The sequence below is a fragment of the Harpegnathos saltator genome, unplaced genomic scaffold, assembly GCF_003227715.2.
Source record: "Harpegnathos saltator strain DR-91 unplaced genomic scaffold, Hsal_v8.6 scaffold402, whole genome shotgun sequence".
Taxonomy (NCBI): Eukaryota; Metazoa; Arthropoda; class Insecta; order Hymenoptera; family Formicidae; genus Harpegnathos; species Harpegnathos saltator.
Genome location: NW_020230209.1, coordinates 349,422 through 372,500, shown reverse-complemented (window position 1 = coordinate 372,500; position 23,079 = coordinate 349,422). Strand labels below are relative to the sequence as shown.

Below are 23,079 nucleotides of genomic sequence, written 5' to 3'. Positions count from 1 at the left end.
TTCGCGCTCGACGATACGCCCAATCGCGGCTCGCTCGTCGAGAAGGTCGTCGAGTTCGTAAAACTCGGAGGCGGGAATTAAAAAGAAAAAAAAAGAAAAGAAATCGGGAGAGGAGAAGAGTCGAGAAAAAGAGACGAGAGGGAGAGAGGGAGAGAGAGAGAGAGAGAGGGAGAGAGGGAGAGGGAGAGAGAGAGAGAGAGAGAGAGAGAGAGAGAGAGAGAGAGAGAGAGAGAGAGAGAGAGAGAGAGAGAGAGAGAGAGACGTCTCTCGCGGATCGAGTTCCTCTCGCAGCACTTTTGTGTTCCGAGTTCTCGCGTTCGAGTTCCTCTCGCTGCAGTTGCTACACACAATGTCGATCCGTTCGATCCGCGTCAAAAAGATCGCGAGAGATGATCCGGCTCGGAATTAATTCGCCCGGGACGCAAACGAGAGAGATAATCTCGCGGAGGCCAGGCGAGGGGGGGGGGAATGATTCGCTCGTATAAATCTTACTCTCGATATCTCTCTCTCTCTCTCTCTCTCTCTCTGCTTGAGTTTCTCCTTCGGTATCGCGAAGAATGCATGTGTGCACGCTCGCAGGATCAGACGGCGCATTTAAATCAGACGGCGGCAAAGTTTGCTATATACGTCGCCGGCGAGCGTTGCGGTTAAAGCTGACGTTCCACGCGAACGGCGCGAGCGTGCAGTTGAGGAGTGTCGAAGAAGGCCGGAAGGCTTCTCCGGCCGGCATCTTTCGGATCTCGCAGGATAATGGAGCTCTCGAGGCGCTTTGTCACCGTGAGACGCAGACCTTTTCGGTCTTTTCGGAATCGGGAGTTTGGCCGGCATCGCCGAGGGAACGATACCCGCGTCTGCGGAGTATATACGAATATCTCTTTCTCTCTCTCTCTCTCTCTCTCTCCTTCGAAACCGTCGTTAAAGCGCGATCGATACGCCTCGAGAGAGCGTCGAGTGCGCGCGATAAAGTTTCGTAGCAGATCGAGCGGCCGATGCGTCGCAGCGGCAATAAAGAGCGATCATCCGATCGAGACAAACATCATTATCTGCGAAGATGACTTCACGCGTGCGTGTGCGTGCGCACACGTATGATCGTTAGCCCTGCTTATCAAGACGCTCATTGGCGGAGTCGCGCTCGCTTGGCCGATAGAAAATTGTCCGTTCCTTTGTATTTTAAATTTACACTGAGTCAGCCGCGTGACAATTACCACGCACGATCGTTTGCTTTTTGACTCATACGCACACGCACACACTCACACACACACACACACACACACACACACACACACACACGCGTGCCCCGCCTCGGCTCGATCAAGTCCTCATCCTTTACGGGAAAAGAAGAGAAAAAACAATTCCGCGGAGTCGAGTCGGTCGCGCTCGTCATTGTTATTCGACAGCGTGAAAGCTGTTTTCGCGCGTCCTTATCGACGCGATTCATCCATTCGCGATTTACAAATCGGATCCGACGGGTCCCTTCGAGAGGCCGGGAGATACACGTGTGTGTACACACGTGTGTGCGCAGAAGAAGCATGAGCTCACCGGCGTAAATATTGCGTTACTCAGATTGCACGATCCGAGCGCGTCCGGGCAGATGACAAAATACCGAGGAGGCGGCTCCTGCGCGGGATAATTCATTCTCTTCTGCGCGTTAGACGCTCAGGAGTTTTCGGCCGCTTCGCGCGGCGCACGGAAGTCCGATCGTCGCGCGATCGAAAGACGCCGAGGACGCCCGGTAAAGCTCGTCCAGTAAAAAGAAAGTATTCCATTTGCAAAGTGACTTTTCCCACAGTCTCATATTCTAAGCGGTGTCTTTTACAGAAAAAGGATTCCTCTTTCGATTAAAGTGAATTAAGGTGAAGCATTCATCTGAAATTTATTAGATATTGTTCCGACTGTGTTTCCTCTTATATCAAGAGGATTTTTTCTTATTACTTTCTTTCTCTCATTTTTCTTTTCTCACATATCTTTAATTATATCAATTAATTTCCCTGTGATATGAAGAGCAATTTGTTGATTCAAATGTCGGCTTCTTTTGTTCAGTCATGCTCTACGTCCAGACATGAACGATAAAACAACCACACGCTCACAGGTCAGAATATTTGGAAGGCTTTTTAAAAGAAAGTATATGTGTTGCTGTAACATATAATGAAGATAATTTACCCATATTTCGTTAAATATAGTTTATAATCTATCGCAAGAAGTTGAATAATATATTCTTCCTTTTAACTTTTATGTCATACAATTGATTACGATGAACATCTTTGTAGCTACGAGGTCCATAAGAAAACTGATTGAAAATTTGTTATGATGATCTTATTTCATTCGTGCCTACTTGTTATACAGAACTGGAGGCAGAAGTGCATCTATATATACAGGGTGTCCCATTTTATTTTTGACAGACAAATATCTCGAGAAATATGGAAGATGTGGAAAAATGTTTCAAACAAAAGTTGTGTGGTTTCAAGGGGGACATAAAATAACTATAACAGTGTTTACAGATGGCGCCATTTTCGAAATATTCACTGATTATTACCTTTCTTAAACGGAAACCCCAATTTTTTATTATTACTCCTTTCTTACCAATTAATTTGAACAACTTTTGTCTGAAACATTTTTTTATTTGCCTTATATTTCTCGAGATATTTCAGAAAAACTTGGTAACTTTTTCAATATTTAACTTACGATATCTCGCTAACTGTTTATCGGAAGAGAAAATGGTACTAGACTTTTTTATTCTATTTGGTCACAAGAATATATTGTTACAATAGTGTTCTAACTTTTGTTATCGACTTTTGGAAATTTCAAAATCATCAAATTAACAAAAGTCAGAGCGCTATTGTGACAATATATTTTTGAGACCCATACAACTTTTGTCTGAAACATTTTTCCATATCTTCCATATTTCTCGAGATATTTGACTGTCAAAAATAAAATGGGACACCCTGTATATTACTTTTCGCTGTACATTATAATATTTTTTTTCAAATTAACTAGTATAACCAGTAAGAATAAAGTACAATAAGAATAAATAATAATCCTCTTAAAAACAGATTAAATAATCTGATTAATAATCTCTGTAAGAGGAAATTTATATCAAAATCAATAAGATTTGCATTACACATATAACATATAATCCTTCTAATTTGAAGAATAATCTGTTTATAATTTTTTCTCCCTTATTTTCTTTCTTTCTTCTTTCTTTCCTTTTCTTTTTACTTTTTTTCCCTATTTATTGTATATGAGAATCTTCTTACTCGTTATATACTATTGTCTCAACTATTGCACATCAAAGGGGTCAGACTCGTATATTATTAATAAATAAATAAATAATATTCTTCTTTTAATCTTAGAGGAATCCTCTTGTGAGGCCATACATAAGAATAAAATTCTCCAAAATTTAGATGATTCCGCTTGTTCCGAAATTACTTTTTTCTTGGATGTCGCGCCTATTTGGCGAAACTATTGCGTCGAAGTGCGAGACGCGAGATGCTACGAGGCGATTCGCTTTCGTTGTTCTTTTGCTGGCACCCGGAACCTCGAGCGGCCGGCCGGCCGGCCGGCCGGCTGGCCGGCTTACGTAACTCCACGGCGCCGGCGGGCGGCGAGCATCGTGATCCTTCTTCTTTAACTTTGCGCCGTCTCGAGACGTCTCAAGCCTCGTCGCGGCCAACTGCGTCGCAAATGCGAGCGAGCTGCCGAATCCCGAAATCCCGCCGGCCGAGTTTCATCGGGTTCCTCCGCTCGGCTCCGTATAACGAACGCAAAACTAGCGATATGAACATTTCGTTAATAAGCGAGGAGGGCGAGAACGTGCTGCGGGAATATTTGCCTTGTATCGGCGTGCAGGTGCGCGAGGCGCTACGACACGACACCTGTGCGCCGGTCGCGCCGATACTCGGCCGAGAGTCGCCGCTAAGGAAATATCGCCGTGGTCTCGAAACAGCGTGACGGGAAACGGCGTAATCGCCCACAACTTTCGGCGCCTCGCGCCGATAACGCCTCGCGTTGAAACGGCCGAGTTTCAGCCGCCGCGACTTGTCGCGCGCACGTGAAATGACTGATTATCTGCGGACGAGTCCGGAATCGTCCGGATGAGTCGCCGGGGTAATTAGCGCGAATGCTCGGCGCCGATTACCTCGCCGATTACCGACGCCTGCTTACCGTCGCTTATTATCGGCCTCGCTCTTTCCTTCTTCTTCTTTCTCTTTTTTTTCCCAACGCGCTTAATTAATCGCGCGAGTGCGATTGCTCGCGTTTATCGCGGTGAACGTTATTGACACGCGGAACATCGGTAGGGCGGGGGGCACCGTACGAGGCACGGATAAGCACGGGATAAGCAGCAGATAAGGGAGTGTCGGCTCATGACGAAACGGCGTACGCACGTTTCGTGATGTTCCGCTGCGCAATTCCGCACGCGGAGGACACGAAATGGCGCGCGCGCGCGCGCGCTACTGATTACACAATGCGTGAATCGGCTGCCGTTTCGTCGTCGGGGTTGCACAGGTCGCGAGACGATAAAGATTGCTACCGTGAAGAGTGAGTGAGCCCCGGGCCATCGCCGGGAGCGATACGCACACACATGTATACCCTCCCCCCTTCTCTTTCACTCTCTTCTGCGATAATCTCCCACGGAAAGCGCGTCTCGAATCTTCGATCGCGCCAAGGCGAAAAGAGAAGAGTCACGGTGCGCGTACGAGCTCGCTGACGTAGGTGGGTCCAGTTTTTCGTCGCCCTCGAGCACGGGCGATCGCCGCCACGTGCGGAAACCGGTTCGCGCGTACGCGATTATTAGGAGCGACCGAGAGCGCGGGCCCGGCGGTCTTCGAAATTTCCGGCCGACGGGCGGTCGAAGTGGAGATTTTCTCTCCCACAGAGGGAACGAACGACAGAGTGCGTTTCTCGAACCGTGTCGACGAACCGGCGCGGCGGCTGAAAACGCTCTCGTCGAGGGGAACGGCATTCCGGGCTCTCACGAGCGAATTTGTATCAGCCGAAAGAAAGTAATTTCAGAATAACAAGCGGAATCATCTAAATTTTGGAGGATTTTATTTTTATATATGGCCTCACGAGGATTCCTCTGAGATTAAGAGGAATATATTACTTATTTATTTATTTATTAATAATATACGAGTCTGATACCTTTGGCGTACAGTAGTTGAGACAATAGTATAACGAGTAAGAAGATTCTCATACAATAAATAGGGAAAACAAGTAAAAAAAGAAAAAGAAAAAAGGAAAAGAAAGAAAGAAAGAAAGAAAATAAGGGAGAAAAAAACAGAAAAAAAATTAATAAACACTTCTTAAAATTCTTATTCTTAAAATTAGAGGGATTATATGGTATTTATATATAATGCAAGTCTTACTGATTTTAATACAAATTTCCTTTCATACATAGATTATTTCATCTTTTTTTAAGAGGATTGTTTATTTATATTATATTATTTATTATAAAATATTTATTCTTACTGGTTATATAATAGTTAATTTGAAAAATTATTATAATGTATAGCGAAAAGTAATATATATATATATATATAGATGTATACTTCTGGCTCTAGTTCTACAATAAGTAGAAATAAAATCACCATGACAAATAAACTTCTAATCAGTTTTGTTATACTTCTTAGCTACAAAGATGTCCATCATAACCAATTGTATGAAACATAGTTAAAAGAAAGAATATATTATTCAACTTGTTGCAACAGATTATAAATTATCTTTGACTAAATACGGATAAATTATATTTGTTATATGTTACAGCAACATACATACCTTTTTCAAAAGGCATTCCAAATATTCTGACCCAGGAGCAATATGGTTATTTTTCGTTCGTATCTGGTGGATAGAGCACGACTAAACAAAACAAGCCGGCATTCGAGTCAACATATTCCTCTTCATATGAGAGGAAAATTAATTGATATAAGAGGAGATTCTCTCGAAATAAGAGGAAAACAGTTAGAATAATTAGTCGCTTTGTCGAGAGAGGAATCCTTTCACTGTAAAAGGCTTAATGTAAAAGAATATGCGACTATGGGGAAAAACATTTTACAAATAGAATACTCTTTTGGGGTGGAGGATGATCGCCGGGGGAAGCAGGAATTCCGTTCCCTCTAGCGCAAAACGCGTATGCTCGCCGTTCATCGTCACCTCGATTCAAGCGATCTTTTTTTCTCCCCGTGTGCTTAACCGCTCGCAGCGTGCATTCGTGTTAACGGCCGCTCTAAATATGGAAATCCGACTCGAGTCTCGAGGGTAGATGCAGGCGTTGCGTTGATAAAATCGATGTTTATTTCCATCCAGCCGCAATCACAAGCGTCGACGACGTCGCGTACAATAGTACTCGGCGATCGATCCAACCTTGAGGATACACAAGGAACACAAAGGTCGCGGTGTCGCAAAGTAAAGAGTTAAAGTGAAAACTAATCGATGCTGCGGGAGGGGTGGAATAATGATACACGGAAGAAGATGAGTCTCCCTCCCCTGACCCGCATGGGAAATGGTCGATGGCCCCGCGCCATCGTCCGTTTCCAGGAAGGCTCCCTCGATCCTCGCCGCTTCTAGCACCGATCGTTCTCTCGACGAATACGGCGACTGTGACGCAATTTCGCGAGCTCGAACTCGACCCGGCTGGGATATATATATACTTTTTCGCGATTCTCTCTCCGAGTCGGCCGTAAACACTCGTGAGACGAAACGAGAGCGATAGTTGACCCAGCATCGTCCTCGTCGTCCTCGCCGTCCTCTCTCTCTCTCTCTCTCTCTCCTCTCTCTCTCTCTCTCTCTCTCTCTCTCTCTCTCTCTCTCTCTCTCGACTTCTTTCTCTCGCCGACCTTGAATCGAACGTCGCCTGAAACGTACGCACGCAGGGAGATCAGCTCGCGATGACGCGCGGCATTTTCACCTCTCTCTCTCTCTCTCTCTCTCTCTCTCTCTCAGGCGACAAATTAATCAGCCGGCAGATACTTTCGCCGCGATAACGGCGCTGATATACGCATGGCGCAAAAACACTCGTAGCGCTCGGCGCGCGATAGCGCACAGCTCTATTTTCGATCTCTTGTACATTTTTCCGAAGCAGTCGCCGACTGCAACGTGCTTCGCCGCCTCGTCTTTGCCAAACGCTCGTGCGTTTTTACGCGTGTGCGTGTGCAGAAGCTTGTGCGACTATGTCGGTCAATCTCCCCCCTCCTTCTCTCTCTCTCTCTCTCTCCCTCTCTCTCTCTCTGTCTCTTACGCTCCCTCTCTCAGGAACGACGAGCAAACAAAGTTCGCTAAACGCAATAACAGAGCGCCCTTGTTATCCCCATTGTCTAACCAGGATTACGCAACAGGAGTGTGACGCCATTCTCACGCGCCGCGGCGTCGTGGCGGTTCGGCCGCCGCGAACTCCCGCGGGGCGAGGCGTGTTTTGCGAATTCCACGATTGTCACGCGCGCTTGATACGCGCGCGTGTATGTTTTCACGTACACACGTATGCGCGGTACGCACGTGTGTAGTGTGTTGAACCGCCGTGAATTTAAAAACGAGGAGGAAAAACACTCCGTGACGCATTTAGATAAAACGGATTAGAAATAATCGAACGACGCCACGCTCGTGTACACATACGCACACAGGCGTCCCCGTAAAAAGAGTCCCGCCTTTCCCCAAGCGAGACGACGACAAATAGAGATCGCCTGTGCGATAGCCGGCGAGGTTAGGGGAAGGAGACGAGGAAAGAGGGAGGGAGGGAGCGAGCGAGCGAGCGAGCGCGAGAGAGAGAGAGAGAGAGAGGCGGCTCGCTAATCGCCGGGTTATTGAATCGCTAATGCAACGGTTGCGTAACGATAACGCCGCCGTAAATAAATTCCCGCGGTTCCGATCTTACCCGCCCCGTCTGCCTGCCTCTACCTCACCTACTCACCCAACTACCGGCAACAACAAGTCGCTCGGTCGGTCGGTCGGTCGGTCGAGAGAGAGCGAGAGAGGGAAAGATGAAAACAAGCGCGCACTTGTGCGTGCGCGCATCTCGTGCGCATCGGCGTTACGGGGTGGGAGGGTTAGACGAGCGCGGCATACGTGACCGGAGAACACCTTGCGCGCGCATTCTTGCGCCGCCGAAAACAAGTGACCACGCGATCGCCGGCGTCGCGGCGCGTGCGCGCTCGCGTCGTCCTTAACTAACCGCGAGCTGAAACGAGCGGCATAACAGCGGAGCTGCCAGCGTGCCGGACGTCCCGTGGCTCGGCGAAAGGTCGCCGAAGAGGCGACGATGTCCGTGGTAACGAGAGAGAGAGAGAGAGAGAGAGAGAGAGAGAGAGAGAGAGAGAGAGAGAGAGAGAGAAAAGAGCGAGGAAAGCCGAGAGCGCATTAGAGCAGAGAGAAGTACGAGAGTGGCGCCGTGCGGCGCGCGCGAAGGAGATCGAGCGCAAAGCGCGAGCGACCAATCACAGCCGAGACTTACCGAGCACCCGAGCACCGCCATGTTGAAGCTCGCGGGACTCGTGCGATCGGTCGATTCCTCTCCTCCGCTCGAGCTTCGTCGCTTACGTTTTTGCATGTATGTGCTGCCGGCTTTATTACGCGCGAAATGGCGCGACGCTCCGCTCGCGCGTCGCGCCTCCCCTCGCCAGTCCACCCATTCTCCTGGTACCGGTCTATCCGCGGCGCGAAGGGCGCGCGGGGTCGCTGCAAGTTTGCCGCCGTCGAATCGCGCGAGTGAAGTCGGAGGTCGGTGCAAGGATCGGTGTGGAGGTTCGAGAAGCATGACGCGGTAAGCGCGAGCCTTCGCTCGCTTCGTTGCACGCTCTTTTTTTCTTCATCCGCGAAAAATGATCACGCAATTCTCATGGAGATTTCGTCCGCTCAATAGGTGCTGACGTTTATATCGCAGGCGTATCGCCGCGTATGCACCTCGCAGGAGCAGATTCGAGTCGGCCGCCGCCGCCGCCGCCGCCGAGAAGCCGTAGCCTGAGAGACACGTTGCCTACGTGACTCTCGGGGCGTAGACGATGCCTCACGATTCGCGCGAAGCGACGCAGGCGACGTCGTACGGCGAGGTGAGAGGAGCTGAAGCGGGTCGGCTCGTCGCCGCGGTGGTGGGGTTGGCCGGAGTGTTAGTAAGCAGAGCGGCCATCTTGTCGTGTTCAGTCGGAAACCAACTGCCGAGCAGTGAGGGATGGTGTAGAGAGGAGACGAGAGGTCAGATGTGTTAGGCGAAGGATTTTTTAATGCGCTTCCGAGCCCGGCTGCCGCTACGTGCGAGAGGCTGTGCGATAGCGACGACGGAGCCACAACGACCACCGCGGGATTTTCGCGTGCGAAAAGGCCCGGTGCATCCGGTTAAAAACCTTGTGTGGAGGGGGAGCTGCGGAGGAGCAGGAGCAGGAGCAGGGGGAGGAGGAGGAGGAGGAGGAGGTGGAGGAGGACGAGCGAGAGGCTGACTGCGAGCCTAGCTTCTCATCGGCGAAAAGGCTTGGCCGCTTGGTTGTGTTGAGAGAGGAGTGGACGAGAGAGATACGCGGCGAAGAGGAGAGTGAGAAGAAGACCAGCACGTAGGATGACCGACCGAGAGAAAGTGCAGTGTCAAAGTCTGTGATAGTATTTATTCGAAAACAACAACAACAACAACAACAAGGTTTCGCGCGTCTGTAGCGAAACATCGTCGGCAACAGCAGCAGCAGCAGCATCTCTCGTGGACAGTGTCATCGTCGTTCGAGAGATAGAGATAGAGATAGAGAGAGAAAAGAGAGAGAGAGAGAGAGGAGAGAAAGAGAGAGAGAGGAGAGAGGCAGGACGAAGAGGAAGAGGACGAAGAGTCGTGTGCGCTGAGAGAGACGAAGCTGCGGAGTGTGAAGAGAGACACGTAGAAGATAGACTTTATATATTTATTTATATCTGTGATACCGACGCGCTGATATACATCAACCCTCTTCGCGCGAGATACGAAGACGTGGACGAGCGAGAGGAGCAGAGAGGGGGAGATTATATCAGTCTCTTAGTAGATAGGCGTTTTTGTAAATACGACTGACTCTTTTTTATAATTACTGCTAGCGGTGCGAGTCGTGAGACAGAGAAAGAGAGAGACAGAGAGAGAGAGAGAGAGAACAGAAAACGCGTGCACGGACGGATCTCTCATTGGAGGTGAATCGCCGGAAAACTCCCAGATATTGTCCGAACAAGCAGCATCACGCGGTCGCAGGGAAACATGGTGGAGAAGATCTTGGAGGAGAGAGAGGACGGCACTCAGGAGGCCGGACGGGGTAAGCAAGATTTCTGTTCAGTCACTTCGACTCCCGGAGATTCTTCGGTCGGGAGAGACAATTGTACATTCGGCGAATATGTCAAGACAGCTCGCCGTTTATCGCGCTTGTCCCTCTCTCGGCCGCTAGTTGTACTCGGCAACTAGTCTAATCTCATCAGAATCGTACGATTGTTTGTTCCCTTTTCCCGCTCGCCGCTTTTTTACTCCGCGAGAGAGAAACGCGTCCTCTCGCACCTCGAGCATCATATATCGATGGCTCTTAGACACTCTCCAAAAGGGAAATCTGTTCAAAATTCACCGGGGAATCATTCTCGCCGAAATTAAGGTCGCCAGTTGTCGAGTATCGATGTTTGTTTTTCAAACCGGCTAACCTCAGAGATGGCGGCGGCGGCGGCGGCCATTTTCGCCGGTCAATGTGTAACGACCCAGTAACGAGTCGAGGTGTTGCTGAAGCGAATGTTCCTTCGCGTTTTACGTATTCATCGATGTTGTATGGTGTAGGGAGAAGAAGGCAGGAGGGAGAAGGAGAGAACAGACCGCAAGAGAGAGAGAGAGAGAGAGAGAGAGAGAGAGAAGAGAAGAGAAGAGAAGAGAGATGAGTCTCACGCTCTCGAGCTGCCGATAGGAAGAGCTCGGCGACACGACTCGACTCGACTCGCTCGACGTGACGCGACGCGACGAGAATGTCAGGTTCAAACATGCTGGCCGCGCTCTCAGCCATTCGCTCTTCGTAGAAAATCGCATTGCGAATATGTATGAATCGACGCGGAGGGATCGACGATAGAACTTTCTCGTAGCTGGCGGAGCCAAGGCACACGTCCGTTGAGCCCGCCGAGATGTTTTCTCGTCGTCTCGTCTAATACGGATGAAATAAGGGAGCGAAAATATTCGACTCACCCGCTTCGTCGCTCGCCTCGAGACGCCGCGTACCGTTGCCGACGATCGTCGCCGTGGTGTCGACGACGGGGCTCCGAGTCGCGTAAACGCGCGAGCGGGTTTCGTCAGCCGGCTTACGTGGAAATTGCGTGGCGAAGCGGCTTTTTTCTTCTTCCATCGGGAGGTGCTTCAACGAGCATTGTCGGGCTCGACATCGATTCTTCTCGCCTTACGCCGCCACGTCGCGCCGCCGGCGCTCCGAAGAGAGATTCTACGCGTTTCGCCGCCGCGTTGTGCTACCCCCCTGCGACTGACCGACCCCGCTCTCGGCAAATGTGAGAGGCCGCGGCGTGTGTAAATTTACGCATTATAAACTCGTTCGCTCGGCTTTACCGGCGACGAGCTATTTTCGTTCGGCGTCTTTAACGCGGCGATTTGAACGGAGTTATTTCGCCTTTGCTTCGTTCGCTCGCTCGCTCGCTTGGGTCAGATTTCTCGCGTGCGTCGTCTGACTCGCTGACGCGTCGTTTCTCCTCGCGAGGAAATTTTGCGCCAATAACGCGAATATTCTCTGGTATTATTTTTGGGATTGTCGACGAGAGAGAGAGAGAGAGAGAGAGAGAGAGAGAGAGAGAGAGAGAGAGAGAGAGAGAGAGAGGGAGGGAGAGGAAAGATAGGCCGACGCCGGCACTGGCGTCGCGTTTTGCGACGTTTCCGACTAGCGCGCGTCGTTGGCACGGCGTATTATTTTCGGGGTTAGAGCGCGCGGGGGGTGGCAGGGAGGGCGAAGTGGGTTAGTCGGTATACACGGCGACGGGTTCGGCAAGTTCGGCGCCGTATCACGATGCCGAACGAAGGGAGAACGCGCGCGCGCGCGCGAGTTGGTTGTAGGGCGACCCAAACAAAGAACGGAAGGGAGAAAGGGTCTCGGGACGGCCGCGCGCGCATGTCAGTTCCATGCGCTCTTAAAGGGAAACGCACGATTTGAAGGACAAAGAGATACGCGAGAGAGCTCGAGGCAAGCGCGAGCGCGCGCACGCGGCTCCGAATGCACGCGATGGTATCTCTGGCAGAAAAGAGAGAACGAGGGAGAGAAGCGCGCGCGATAAGTGTGAGTGATGAATCGAGCTTGCGAATCGCCGCCGTTGTCTCGTCGAGTCGTCGTCTCTCTCTCTCTCTCTCTCTCTCTCTCTCTCTCTCTCTCTCTCTCTCGCGAGAAACGCGAACAGCGAGATATACTCGCCTTTATTTACCCGATCCGGGCGGACAAGAGTGTGTATACAAATATCCCGTGAGCCTCTCTGCGCGTGAATATACCCGGGCGTACGGATTTTCGCGAGGCGACGTGAACATTCCGAGATGTAAAAATTGTCGCGTTCGCTCGGAAGGAAATATTTTTCGAGCGGGAGAACGCCTTTCTCTCTCTCTCTCTCTCTCTCTCTCTCTCTCTCTCGCTCGACCGACCTCGCTCGCTCGTCACTCTCGGTTTGATCTCGCACTCGTGTGTTCTTTAATTCCTCGTGACGATTAACGGTGCGTTATTGCCATCGCGGCAGCTTCCACTCGGCGTTGGCGCGAGCACGTGCGGATAGAGCGATATCGTGCATATCTCGCGTAAGATGGCGGCGTTCCTTTTCTGTGCCAGTCATTGAACTCTCGGAGGCTCGATGTGCCGGCCGGCGGCGTCGTCGTCGTCGACATCGACGACCACGACAGCCACGACGAAGACGCACGAAAATACACTCTTCGCCGGCACCGAAATTACGACGACATGAGCGACGACGAGCGCGACGCCTCGGGATGGGATGGGATCCTGACGAAAACAACGTCGTCGATCCTGTCGTCCCCCAAACATACGGGAAACTCCTCTCTGTCTCGCTCGCTCTGAGACGCTCGCGACGAGCCTAGTTTCGACTTTCCAGAACTCTCCTCGCGAGCGCATCAATGAGTGCCCGATGAACTCTGCGCCGCCGCTGCGATTGAATAACTTTCCGTTTCGCCGGATCGTTGACCGTGCGTGTCTCTCTGTCATCGATTGACGCGCACACGCGTACGCATGTCGTCGTCGTCGTCGTCGTGATCTCACGCGAGAGTTTAAATATATCCCGCGGCGTTTCCGCGAGCGAGTCGCGCGCGCGCGCGCGCGCGCGTCCGCTCGGATATCGCGAGCGGCGAGGCGCGTATCGGCGCGGACAATGGCAGAGGAGTCGATCGGCTTACAGTTACGCGCCGTTCTCGATCTGCTCTTGTCGGCTCTGATTTCTCCTCGCGACCCACGCGAGCGAACGGTGGTTGTCCACTCTCGAAGGAGTGGCGCGACGCGACGCGACGCGGTCGAGACTCACTCGCGCGCGCTGTGCTTTATTATTCATCGCCGTTATACGTTACATATTGCGAGGGAGCGCGTCGCGAGAGACGCGCTCCTCGCCCACGCGAACAATACGCGCGTCTTCCTCGCAGCGGCCGCGACGGACACGCGGTTTTATTAATAGGGATAAAGCGCGTGCGCGTTATCTTAACGAACCGCCTTCGATGTGTGCGATGGATTGACGTAATCTTTTCTTATGCAACTTTCGGGAATCTTGGGTCGGGAATCTGACGAGTCTTGCGCGGCGTATTTATTCCGGTGTCTCGATCGAGACACTCTTCTGGTACGTCCAGCCTCGCGCTGGTGGAAATACCGTGACCCCCCGCGATACACATCTCGCGTAAATCGCCACGCCGTATATATTATCTCCGTGAACACGAGGATCGTGAATCGCGTACCGATTACCGGTTCCTCGGCGAGCTGCGCCTTGCCGAGCTCTCGAGCAGCGAGTGAACTTTCCCAACGCGAGAAGAGAGAGAACAGAGAGGGAAACACCGAAGTGCCGCCGCCGGTACGGCGGCTGCTACTATCGGTCGTGTGTCGGCGCGCGACCGACAGTCCCATTTTTAGCAGCTGAATTAGAAAGTGCGAAGACCGAAAGAAAAGCTGCGTGTCACCGTTATCGCGTGTACAGACTAGGGATGCCGATTTTTTTTCAAACAGATCGATCTAAAGATCGATTCGAATCACGAAGAAAAGGATCGATCTTTAAAAAATCGGTTTGTAAAGAATCGATTTCAGAAAGTCGATTGGAATCGGTATACGCATGTAAAGTGGAACCACTCATTAAAGTATACCATCTGTCAGATTTCCACACTCTAAAGTAGATCTCGTGTAATTCATGTAAAGTTTAACATGAATTAAAGAGATTAAACAGATGGGCACCTCTTTTGGTTGTGTTGTGTGGCCATAACAGGATAGAAAAAAATCTTTAAATCTTTATGCTAAGGATTTAATTAGTTTGATTAAACATCAATCAAGGGTTTTTAAATAAATAAACGTTATTAAATAAGAAATCACGTTTACTATTATATGCATATACATATGTATATAATATATGCTATTATATAAAGTGGCTGTGATTGGCTGTGGTTCGCGCGTTCCGTTCCGCTGAAAATTTTCGCCCATGGAACATCGTTGCCTAAAGGGAACGTAATGTGCATCGTGCGGCCATTAAGTGAGTTCAAATATTACAATTGAAAAGAATTAAAAAAAAAAACTATATTACTAGTAGAAACTGAAGGAATCGTGTCGGCGATTTTTTCAGAGTTTACAGATCGATCCTTGAGTCGATTCAGTTCCAGAAAATTGCTTTGAAATTGATCTTTTAGGCTCCGATTAATCGATCTTCGATTAAATCGATTTAAAATCGGCATCCCTAGTACAGATGCCGCGAGGCTGACGCGTTTATTGTCGCTCGCCGGGCCGCGCCTCATTTCGAGCGGATCCTCTTCTTCGGCGGTCCTCTCTCGCGCGTCACTCGTCGCGCGGCGCAACGCGCGAATTCCGGAGCTCGTCTGCTATTCGACCCGCTACTATTTTCAAGCGCCCACACATATATCGGCCGAAGTGCGATAACGCCGAGCGCGACGGCGCGCGGCGCAACTTTCGTCGGCCAGCGCTTTGGCGTAGCCGTTGTCACGCTCGAGCGGAATTATTCCCAGTTTTCATTTAGCCTCGGCCGAATCGATGACGGCGCGCGCCTCTCGTTTCGGACGGATACAAAAGTGTACCGGCCGCCTCTATAATCGAGACTCTCCCCTACGACGGGGACCGCCTCCCGGCTTTCCTCCGCTCTCCCTTTTCGCTTTTTATCGCGCGGGGGAAGCGCCCACGACGACGCGAAAGCCCGCGGCGGAGGAGGAGCCGCGAAATATTCCGTCGATGAAACGGATTCTCCGCAATACCCTCCCCTCCCCTCCCGTCCCCAAGTCGACCTGCCTTCGTCGCTTTTAATCGTTATCTCTCGCCGTTAAGGCAATTTTCAGTACTAATTATTGCAGTCGGCCTTCGTCACGCACCAGTGCGCGAAACGGTGCCGCGACGCACACCGCAGCAGCGGCGTTACTGCGTCGTGTAATTGGCATGTAAAAATGTAAAAGGCAATATTTTATCGCGCGTTGGAAATAACCGAAGATACGCCGACGTCTAGCGACGGCGATGTAATTATAACGGAGCGAGCATTATTTTAAACCTTGGACCTATTAAGAGTACGGCTTTATTCATAAAGACTGAGCGCGCGACTCGATGAATGCTCGAGGAGAGTCCGTCCCCTTACTGGCGCCGTATGACGCGCCGTAATCGCTCCTTTTTTCCCCAACATCAGTTGCGTCATATTTATCGGGAAGAAACGCCAGCCGCCGTTAATTCGGCGCTGGAAAATGGCGCGCACGTGGCCGCGTTTCGCCGCGCCGCGCTGCGCTACGCTGCGCGCTGCTGCGCGCTGCTGCGCTCTCGCACGTCGGCTGCGGCTGAAACGGCAGCTGCGAAAAATTTCACGATCTGCGCGCGCGGCACTTGAACTTACAGTCGTGAGTGAAATTCGAGGCTTCTTGTTTTTCAGCGAATTAAGGCGGGTAATGGGTCGAAGCGAAAGTCTATATTCGTCGCGAAAGTTATCGCTAAGCTGCGATCGCGCGCGCGCGCGCGCGCGCGCACGCGGGCGGCGGTGAACGAACGTGACTCTCGCGAGAGAGTGAGTGACTAATACTCGGTGGCGGCGTTGCGCACGATGATACCGCGGTGTCGATAAGCTCCGCAACAATAAAAATAAACGATCGCGCTTGCGCTCGCGGGCGACGCCGCGATAACGGGAAAACGCGTGTCACGTGTGGCTGGTAGGCGAGCTACTTTTTGTCCGCAAATAAACGCACCAAAGTTGTGCAACAACTGCGTGTGCGTCTTTTTTCTCTTTCTCTCTCTCTCTCTCTCTCTCTCTTTCTCGCTATCTCGCGCGCTCCGCTGGAGGTGCGCGGGGAAGGTGATTGATACTTCCGCGGCCAGCGATTTACTTGGTGCGCGTGAACTTTCCGCTCGCGTAACCTGCTCTCCCTGCAATTGCGAGTCAAGAATATACCGACCGATTTCGACTAACTGTGTTACGCTGCTTTCAGGCGACGGTACCTGCCGGGACGTGGCGTCGACGGGGGAGTCTATGAGCGCGGTGCAAGCCCGTCAGGAAGAAGCGAGACGCAAGAGGCGCAGGAAGAGACGCTCCGGCTCATCCTTGGTGTCCTCCTGCTTCCAAGGTAATGATTCACTCGGATCGCCGGGGAAAATGTACACGCTCTCGTACGCACGTACGCACATCTTGATGGAAATTCGTGCGATCATGTATATGTATCTCCGTCTCACTACGATGTCTTTTGTTTCGAGATGGAGGGAGGATAAGGAGGAGAGGGACAGCGGAAGCGTGCGGGGATTCCACGCCACGCACTCATCCGCGCGACGAGGTCTTTCGCATCGCGGGGTAATTGGCGGTTTTCTCTCTCTCTCTCTCTCTCTCTCTCTCTCTCTCTCTCTCTCTTTTTCTCTCTCTCTTTCTCTCTCTCTCTCTCTCTCTCTTTTTCTCTTTTTCTCTCTCTCTCTCTTTTTCTCTTTTTCTCTCTCTCTCTCTCTCTCTCTCTCTCTCTCTCTCGTCGTAGGTGTACGTGTGTGACCTTGGACAAATTCGGAACGCCCGAGAAACACTCGCGATGGCGCGTGAGGCGGCGATAATCGATCGCGCAGCGGGCGCTCCGGAATTTTGCACGTCCACGCGATACGCCCGCTTGTTTATAAACACCGGAAGTTCGCTGCCCCGCCCACCCCCGAGCGCCCCTTCCCCGCATCCTGTCCCTTGGTTCCCCCACCCGGAAATACTCGGACGGGGTCGCTTTGTCTGCCGTCCTTCAGGGCATCTACGGACTAATAACGACGGCAGAAAATTGCAGCTGCGAAAGTACGGCTCGTTCGGCTGACACGCATCTTTGAATTGCACAGTACGAGAGAGGATCGCCGAAAACTTGGGAGAGCTGAAAACTCGTTTATCAGGATCACCGCGAGGGTTCGCGGAAGATCGAAACTCGCTCCCTCTTTTGTACGAAAACAGGTACGAAAGGACCCATCTCGCCGACACTTGGACTTTCCACACAATTCTCTATTCCGAGTTTCTTTTCCAATTTCCTCGCTTGTCGCTGTTTGCAAAACTTTCTCTCTCTCTCTCTCCGTCGATCTTTCCCACAAATTTTCTCCGTTTCATAATTTAATTCTGGAGAGAGAGAGAGAGAGAGAGAGAGAGAGAGAGAGAGAGAGAGAGAGAGAGAGAGAGAGAGAGAGAGAGAGAGAGAGAGAGGGAGGGAGGGAGGGAGAGAGACATCCCATCGCGGCACGGCCTCGATACGGTCGTTTCTCACCGCGCGCCGTTTGTTATTTTAGGGAAAACGCGCGCGCCTTTCTTCGTGCAAACTCGTAACCGGCGCTTGTCTTATTTCAGAGAGAAAGAGAGAACGCGAGATCAGAGTTAATTCCAGCCACAGCTGGCAAACACGGTTATTCGGGCACGGAGTCGCTCGCTCGTTCGCTCGCACGCGCGATCGATAGCACTGCTGGCCCACAGAGAGAGAGAGAGAGAGAGAGAGAGAGAGAGAGGAGGGAGAGAGAGAGAGAGAGAGAGAGGGGGGGGAGAGAGAAAGAAAGACGGAATCACCCTCCTTTGGCACACATTTTTGGCCCGAGTTTACTCGACTTCGAGGGTGATTCTCATTCGGCGAGTGTTGTGCCGGTTGGCGATGTAAACGCCGTGATGGAGTTCAGTGCCTCGGTCGGATAGCCGGCCGGCCGGCCGGCCGGCTGGTGGTCGATTGGTCGGTCGGTCGGTCGGCAGGCCGGCCGGCCGGCCGGTTGCATCATCTGATCGATTCGCTAGTTCGAGAAGCTTCTCTACCTTGCTTGGCAGCGTACATGTATATCCCAGCACGGTCGATAGAGCTCGGCCGAGAGAGAGAGAGAGAGAGAGAGAGTCCCGAGCGAGAATCTGTATGACGCGAGATTCTCGTTACGTTTCTGCAGGTTGTCTCGCTTGATCACGTACAGCCATCAAAGACAATTCTTCGCGCGAACCGGAGGAAGAGGGAGAAAGAGAGAAAGAGAGAGATAGACGGTGTGTATTCTGTTGTACGCAGAGCGGTGATAGATCGCGGCGATCGATCTTACGCGCCTCCGCGTGCATAATCAGCCCCCGGGAGAATCGGCGCTTAATTCGGCGCGAGTCGACGATCGCGCAATTCTCGAGAGCACTCTATATTTACTTGGACCGCGCGCTGTTAAAATTGGTATAGAACGGCGTAGAGAGACGTGGTGGAGGCGCGTATTATCGGCTTCTGGTTGCTAGGCGCTGGCGACGTTGCCACGCGCAACGCTCGCGTATCCTGCGTATAACCGAGTGGAGGAAGCAAAAAGGGGGATTGCACGATGAGAGGGGCAGAGAGGAGAAGCACGAGGAGGGCACACTGGGGGGGGAACGACACGCAGACGCGGCAACATAGCTCCGTAGCACTCGACGTGGTGGGGATGAACAGAACGATAGGCGTGCGAGGGGGGAGTTACGGAGAGAAGAGGAAAGGAGCCGCGATAGCGCGCACTTCCGAGAGAGAGAGAGCGAATTCGGTGTTATGTGCGTCGTAGTTCCGCGCTGATCTCTCTCTCTCTCTCTCTCTCTCTCTCTCTCTCTCTCTCTCTCTCTCTCTCTCTCTCTCTCTCTCTCTCTCTCTCTCTCTCACACACTCACTCACTCACTCACTCACTCACTCACTCACTCACTCACTCACTCACTCACTCACACACTCACTCACTCACTCACTCACTCACTCACTCACTCACTCTCGGTCACCCCCTTTCGACCTTGACATTGACTGTCCGTCAGGATATACGACACGCTACTCTGTCGCGCACACCGCACGCGTTTGGAGAGAGAGAGAGAGAGAGAGAGAGCCTGTTTGAAGTGCGGATAATTGGGCCTTTCATATCGATCGGCTCGCAGGGATAAAGCTCTTATTCCGAGACCGAGACGAATTTTCGCGTCCGCCTATTTCGAGCTGAAAGACCGTCGACATCTCCCTACTTCCTCGTTATTGATTCAGCATTGGTGTGATTCGCGTGATATGTTGGCAGTTTCACGTGATTCTCGCCGAAGCTCTGAGATAAGCGACGAGATGGCAATAGCCGTGATGATGAGGAGAACTTGTCGAGTCCGGTCTCAGAGTCTCCTTGTCTCTCTTTACCTCTTTCGTTCCGCATACGCGACTCCGAGCGATGCGGCGACGTAATCGTCAAAAGCGTCCGCAGGACGACGCGCAGTATCATGCCAAATGAGTGCCGTATTGATTCAGTAAATTTATGTATCGTCGTCGCCTTTACATTTATAAGGCGGGCAAAACGTACGAATGAGCTGTTCGGATGTGCGATACGTGACATTACTCGTTTTTATACTTTTTCTCCCTTTTATCTTGGATTTTGCGAAATTCTTGTTCAAAGAGGCACTCTCCTCGTCGCGCTGTTACAGAACTGTACAAATTGACTGGTGAGGTACTCGGTGAGGGCGCTTACGCCTCGGTCCAGACATGCACGTCCCTCTACACGGACCTTGAGTATGCCGTGAAGATCATCGACAAGATCCCCGGGCATGCTCGCGCCAGGGTATTCAAAGAGGTCGAGACGTTCCACCATTGCCAGGGTCACCCGAATATCATTCAGTTGATCGAGTTCTTCGAAGATGAGGAGAAGTTCTACCTGGTATTCGAGAAAGTCAACGGTGGTCAGCTGTTGAACAGAATCCAGGAGCGAGTTCACTTCACCGAGAGGGAGGCGAGTCAGATCATCAATGAGATTGCGAGCGCGCTCAACTTTCTTCATAAGAAAGGTAATTTGCCGAGCAGTCGATAAGAATCGAGAGTCATAAATCGTCATGAATAATAGAACGTCGAATAACGCGTGCTCTTCTCTGTGTGCGTTTCAGGGATCGCCCATAGAGATCTCAAGCCGGAGAATATCTTGTGCGTGTATCCGGACAAGTTGACGCCGATCAAGGTGTGCGACTTCGATCTCGGTTCAGGCATCAAGTTCAACAATTCTTTGTCAAGTCCCGTGGCTACACCGCAACTTTTGACACCGGTCGGTAGCGCCGAGTTTATGGCGCCGGAAGTGGTCGAGGCGTTCATCGGCGAGGCCAATTATTACGACAAGCGTTGTGATCTCTGGAGTCTCGGCGTGATCATGTACATCTTGCTGTGTGGCTATCCGCCTTTCTACGGGAACTGCGGCACCGATTGCGGCTGGGGTAGGGGCGAGAATTGTCAGGCTTGTCAGGAATTGCTCTTCACCAGCATTCAAGAGGGCAGGTACGAATTCCCGGACAAGGAATGGAGGTGCATCTCTGAGGACGCCAAGGACTTGATCAGAGGTCTGCTCGTCAAGGAGGCTCACCGAAGGCTCAGTGCAGATAATATTTTGAAACACCCCTGGATCAATCCCGGACCGACCTCCGTCGAAACTTGCGATCGACCACTTACCACGCCTCATATCATAAGGTGAGTCTCACCTTTTCATTTTTCACTTCATTATTCGCTGATTTTCGTTGATCTTCTTCTTTGTTAATACCGACCGCTCAATACCATGCGCTCGTCGCGTGCGTTTGTTTTTACAGGAGGAACAACTCCGCTAGAGAACTCTCAGCATTCGCTGAGTCCGCAATGGCTGTGAATCGTGTGGTACTTCAGCATTTCTCTCTTAACCTCGAGGATTTGACGGAGAACAGGGAGCCGCGATTGTCCACGTCGTCCACCGATGACGACAATCATCCGTACGGACACATGTCCGACTCAAGCAGCGAACTGTCCGAGAACAGCAAGCACTTCGCGACGCATTCCTCCAGCGAGTTCGACGCCACGCGAACGCAGAAGTCGTCCTCCTCCGTGCTCTCCAACGTCGACCTGAGCGATCCGAAGATCATCGGCAAAAATCGCGTCCTCGGCAAGGACTCGCTGCACCTGTTCGGCTTGTCACCGCCGTGCGAGAGCCGTCTGATGCAACGTCGTCTGAAAGCGCGCTCGGATCTGCTCGAACGTCAGTCCGGCAAAGCGGTAATCGCATCCCCGAGTGGCTAAGATGGTTGTTGTAAAGAAAGAAAACAAAGTATATCGTCCTTTCTCTCGCTACAGTATAACTTGTCTCTTTGTAACTTGCACGCGAGAACGCGAAGATGTACAATACTTTTTCCAACGGCTTAGATCGGTAATGATAGTATGTAAAGCGACAAAAAAGATGTGCCGTTGAGTCTTCGACTCTGCGCGGACGAAGGTATATATTGGATACGCGAAAAAAAAAAAATGGAGAGAACAGGCTCTCGATCGTTTACACAATAGAGAGCAGTTACGACGGCAAACACAGTAACTCACCAGATAAATTCTGTAAGATCCTGCCGCGAGATTATTATTGGAGAGAAAAAAAAATATATCGTTATCTTCTTTTTTTTTTTTTTCTTTTTCAGTAGCCGTAAGCCTCATTTGTCTCTGAAACTTTCCTTTTTAGCGTACGGTTCGGATGATAAGCAGATGTTTTTATTTCCAATGTCCAAAGTCCTCCCTCACTTTCTCACGTGTCTCATCGATCGCCCAACAATTAACTTTTAATCAATCGGTTAATAATAATAATAATCATCATGACGTGTTACATAGAGAGCGTAAATACACTAAACGTATTTAAACCAAGAAAAAGGTAAATAAGATATAAGTACACGTACGATTTCGTTTAGAGCGTAAATCTTAATTGTAGCGTGTAATAACAAGGCAATGCGCTGTGTGTGCGCATTCGCGAGAAAGTGTACCTCACTTTACGCGCGGTACGTAAATAAAAATCGATACTTATCGCGGATCTTCGGGCGAAAGGGCGGGAAAAATCCGCTGTTTGACTTCGGCTCTCGACGTCGCGCGCGCGCGCGCGCGAATAATCCTTTCGTTTCCCTTGGAAATAAAAGCAAATCTGATTACATCTAACCCTGTCAAATCATCCGCGCTGCGTGTCATCGGTTATTCCACGCGGCTTATGTATGTACAGTTATACGTTGCATATTGTACAGTATCTAGGAGGTATCTACGCAACACACGCGCATCGACAGCATCCACATCACACGTACACACGACACGAACGAGAGAGTCCATGTACCGAATCTCACACACTCTTCATTCATCCGTACACATCGACGTGATTCGCGCGAGTCAGTCTCGCGATTTGCGCGAGATGACTCGGGAGAATGTATCGTTGCGTCAACCGCCGTTGGCGCGCAGACCTTTATTCTTATCGTCACGATAGTGCACGTCGAGTAATAACACACACACACACACACACACACACATATACACGCATACACACATACACACACGCGCGCGCGCACGCGCGTTCATGTGTAGACAGGCAGATTACAAAGAAAACGTAAAAAAGCAAAAAAAACGAAAAAAAGAGGGAGGAGAGAGAAAAGGAGAGGACCCTCGAGATCGTGTGATAGTTCACGCGCCATCGAACGCACGGAACATCCCTCTTACATTACGTAAATATCATTTTCATT

The 23,079-nt window shown here is 50.9% G+C and overlaps 1 protein-coding gene across 2 annotated transcripts; it reads left to right on the top strand.

The window, feature by feature from the left end:
* The first annotated feature begins 8,350 nt into the window (after positions 1–8,350).
* On the top strand, positions 8,351–22,964 carry LOC105183804 (MAP kinase-interacting serine/threonine-protein kinase 1). 2 transcript variants are annotated; one of them, XM_011142162.3, is made up of 6 exons: positions 8,358–8,746; positions 8,846–10,235; positions 16,595–16,729; positions 20,023–20,379; positions 20,476–21,046; positions 21,163–22,964. In XM_011142162.3, exons 2-6 carry the CDS (start codon positions 10,181–10,183, stop codon positions 21,620–21,622), a joined length of 1,578 nt encoding a protein of 525 aa, XP_011140464.1. In that variant the 5' UTR covers positions 8,358–8,746; positions 8,846–10,180; the 3' UTR covers positions 21,623–22,964. The 2 variants fall into 2 exon arrangements, with proteins under 2 accessions (XP_011140465.1, XP_011140464.1); XM_011142163.3 differs by lacking the exon at positions 16,595–16,729 and having other exon boundaries at positions 8,351–8,746.
* Positions 22,965–23,079: the final 115 nt, after the last annotated feature.

Bases quoted from the DNA above. Each gene is read 5' to 3' on its own strand.
- LOC105183804 (XM_011142162.3), top strand. From the start codon at position 10,181: ATGGTGGAGAAGATCTTGGAGGAGAGAGAGGACGGCACTCAGGAGGCC. The intron at 10,236-16,594 runs GTAAGCAAGATT...CGCTGCTTTCAG, and splicing joins CACTCAGGAGGCCGGACGGG to GCGACGGTACCTGCCGGGAC. The intron at 16,730-20,022 runs GTAATGATTCAC...GCGCTGTTACAG, and splicing joins GGTGTCCTCCTGCTTCCAAG to AACTGTACAAATTGACTGGT.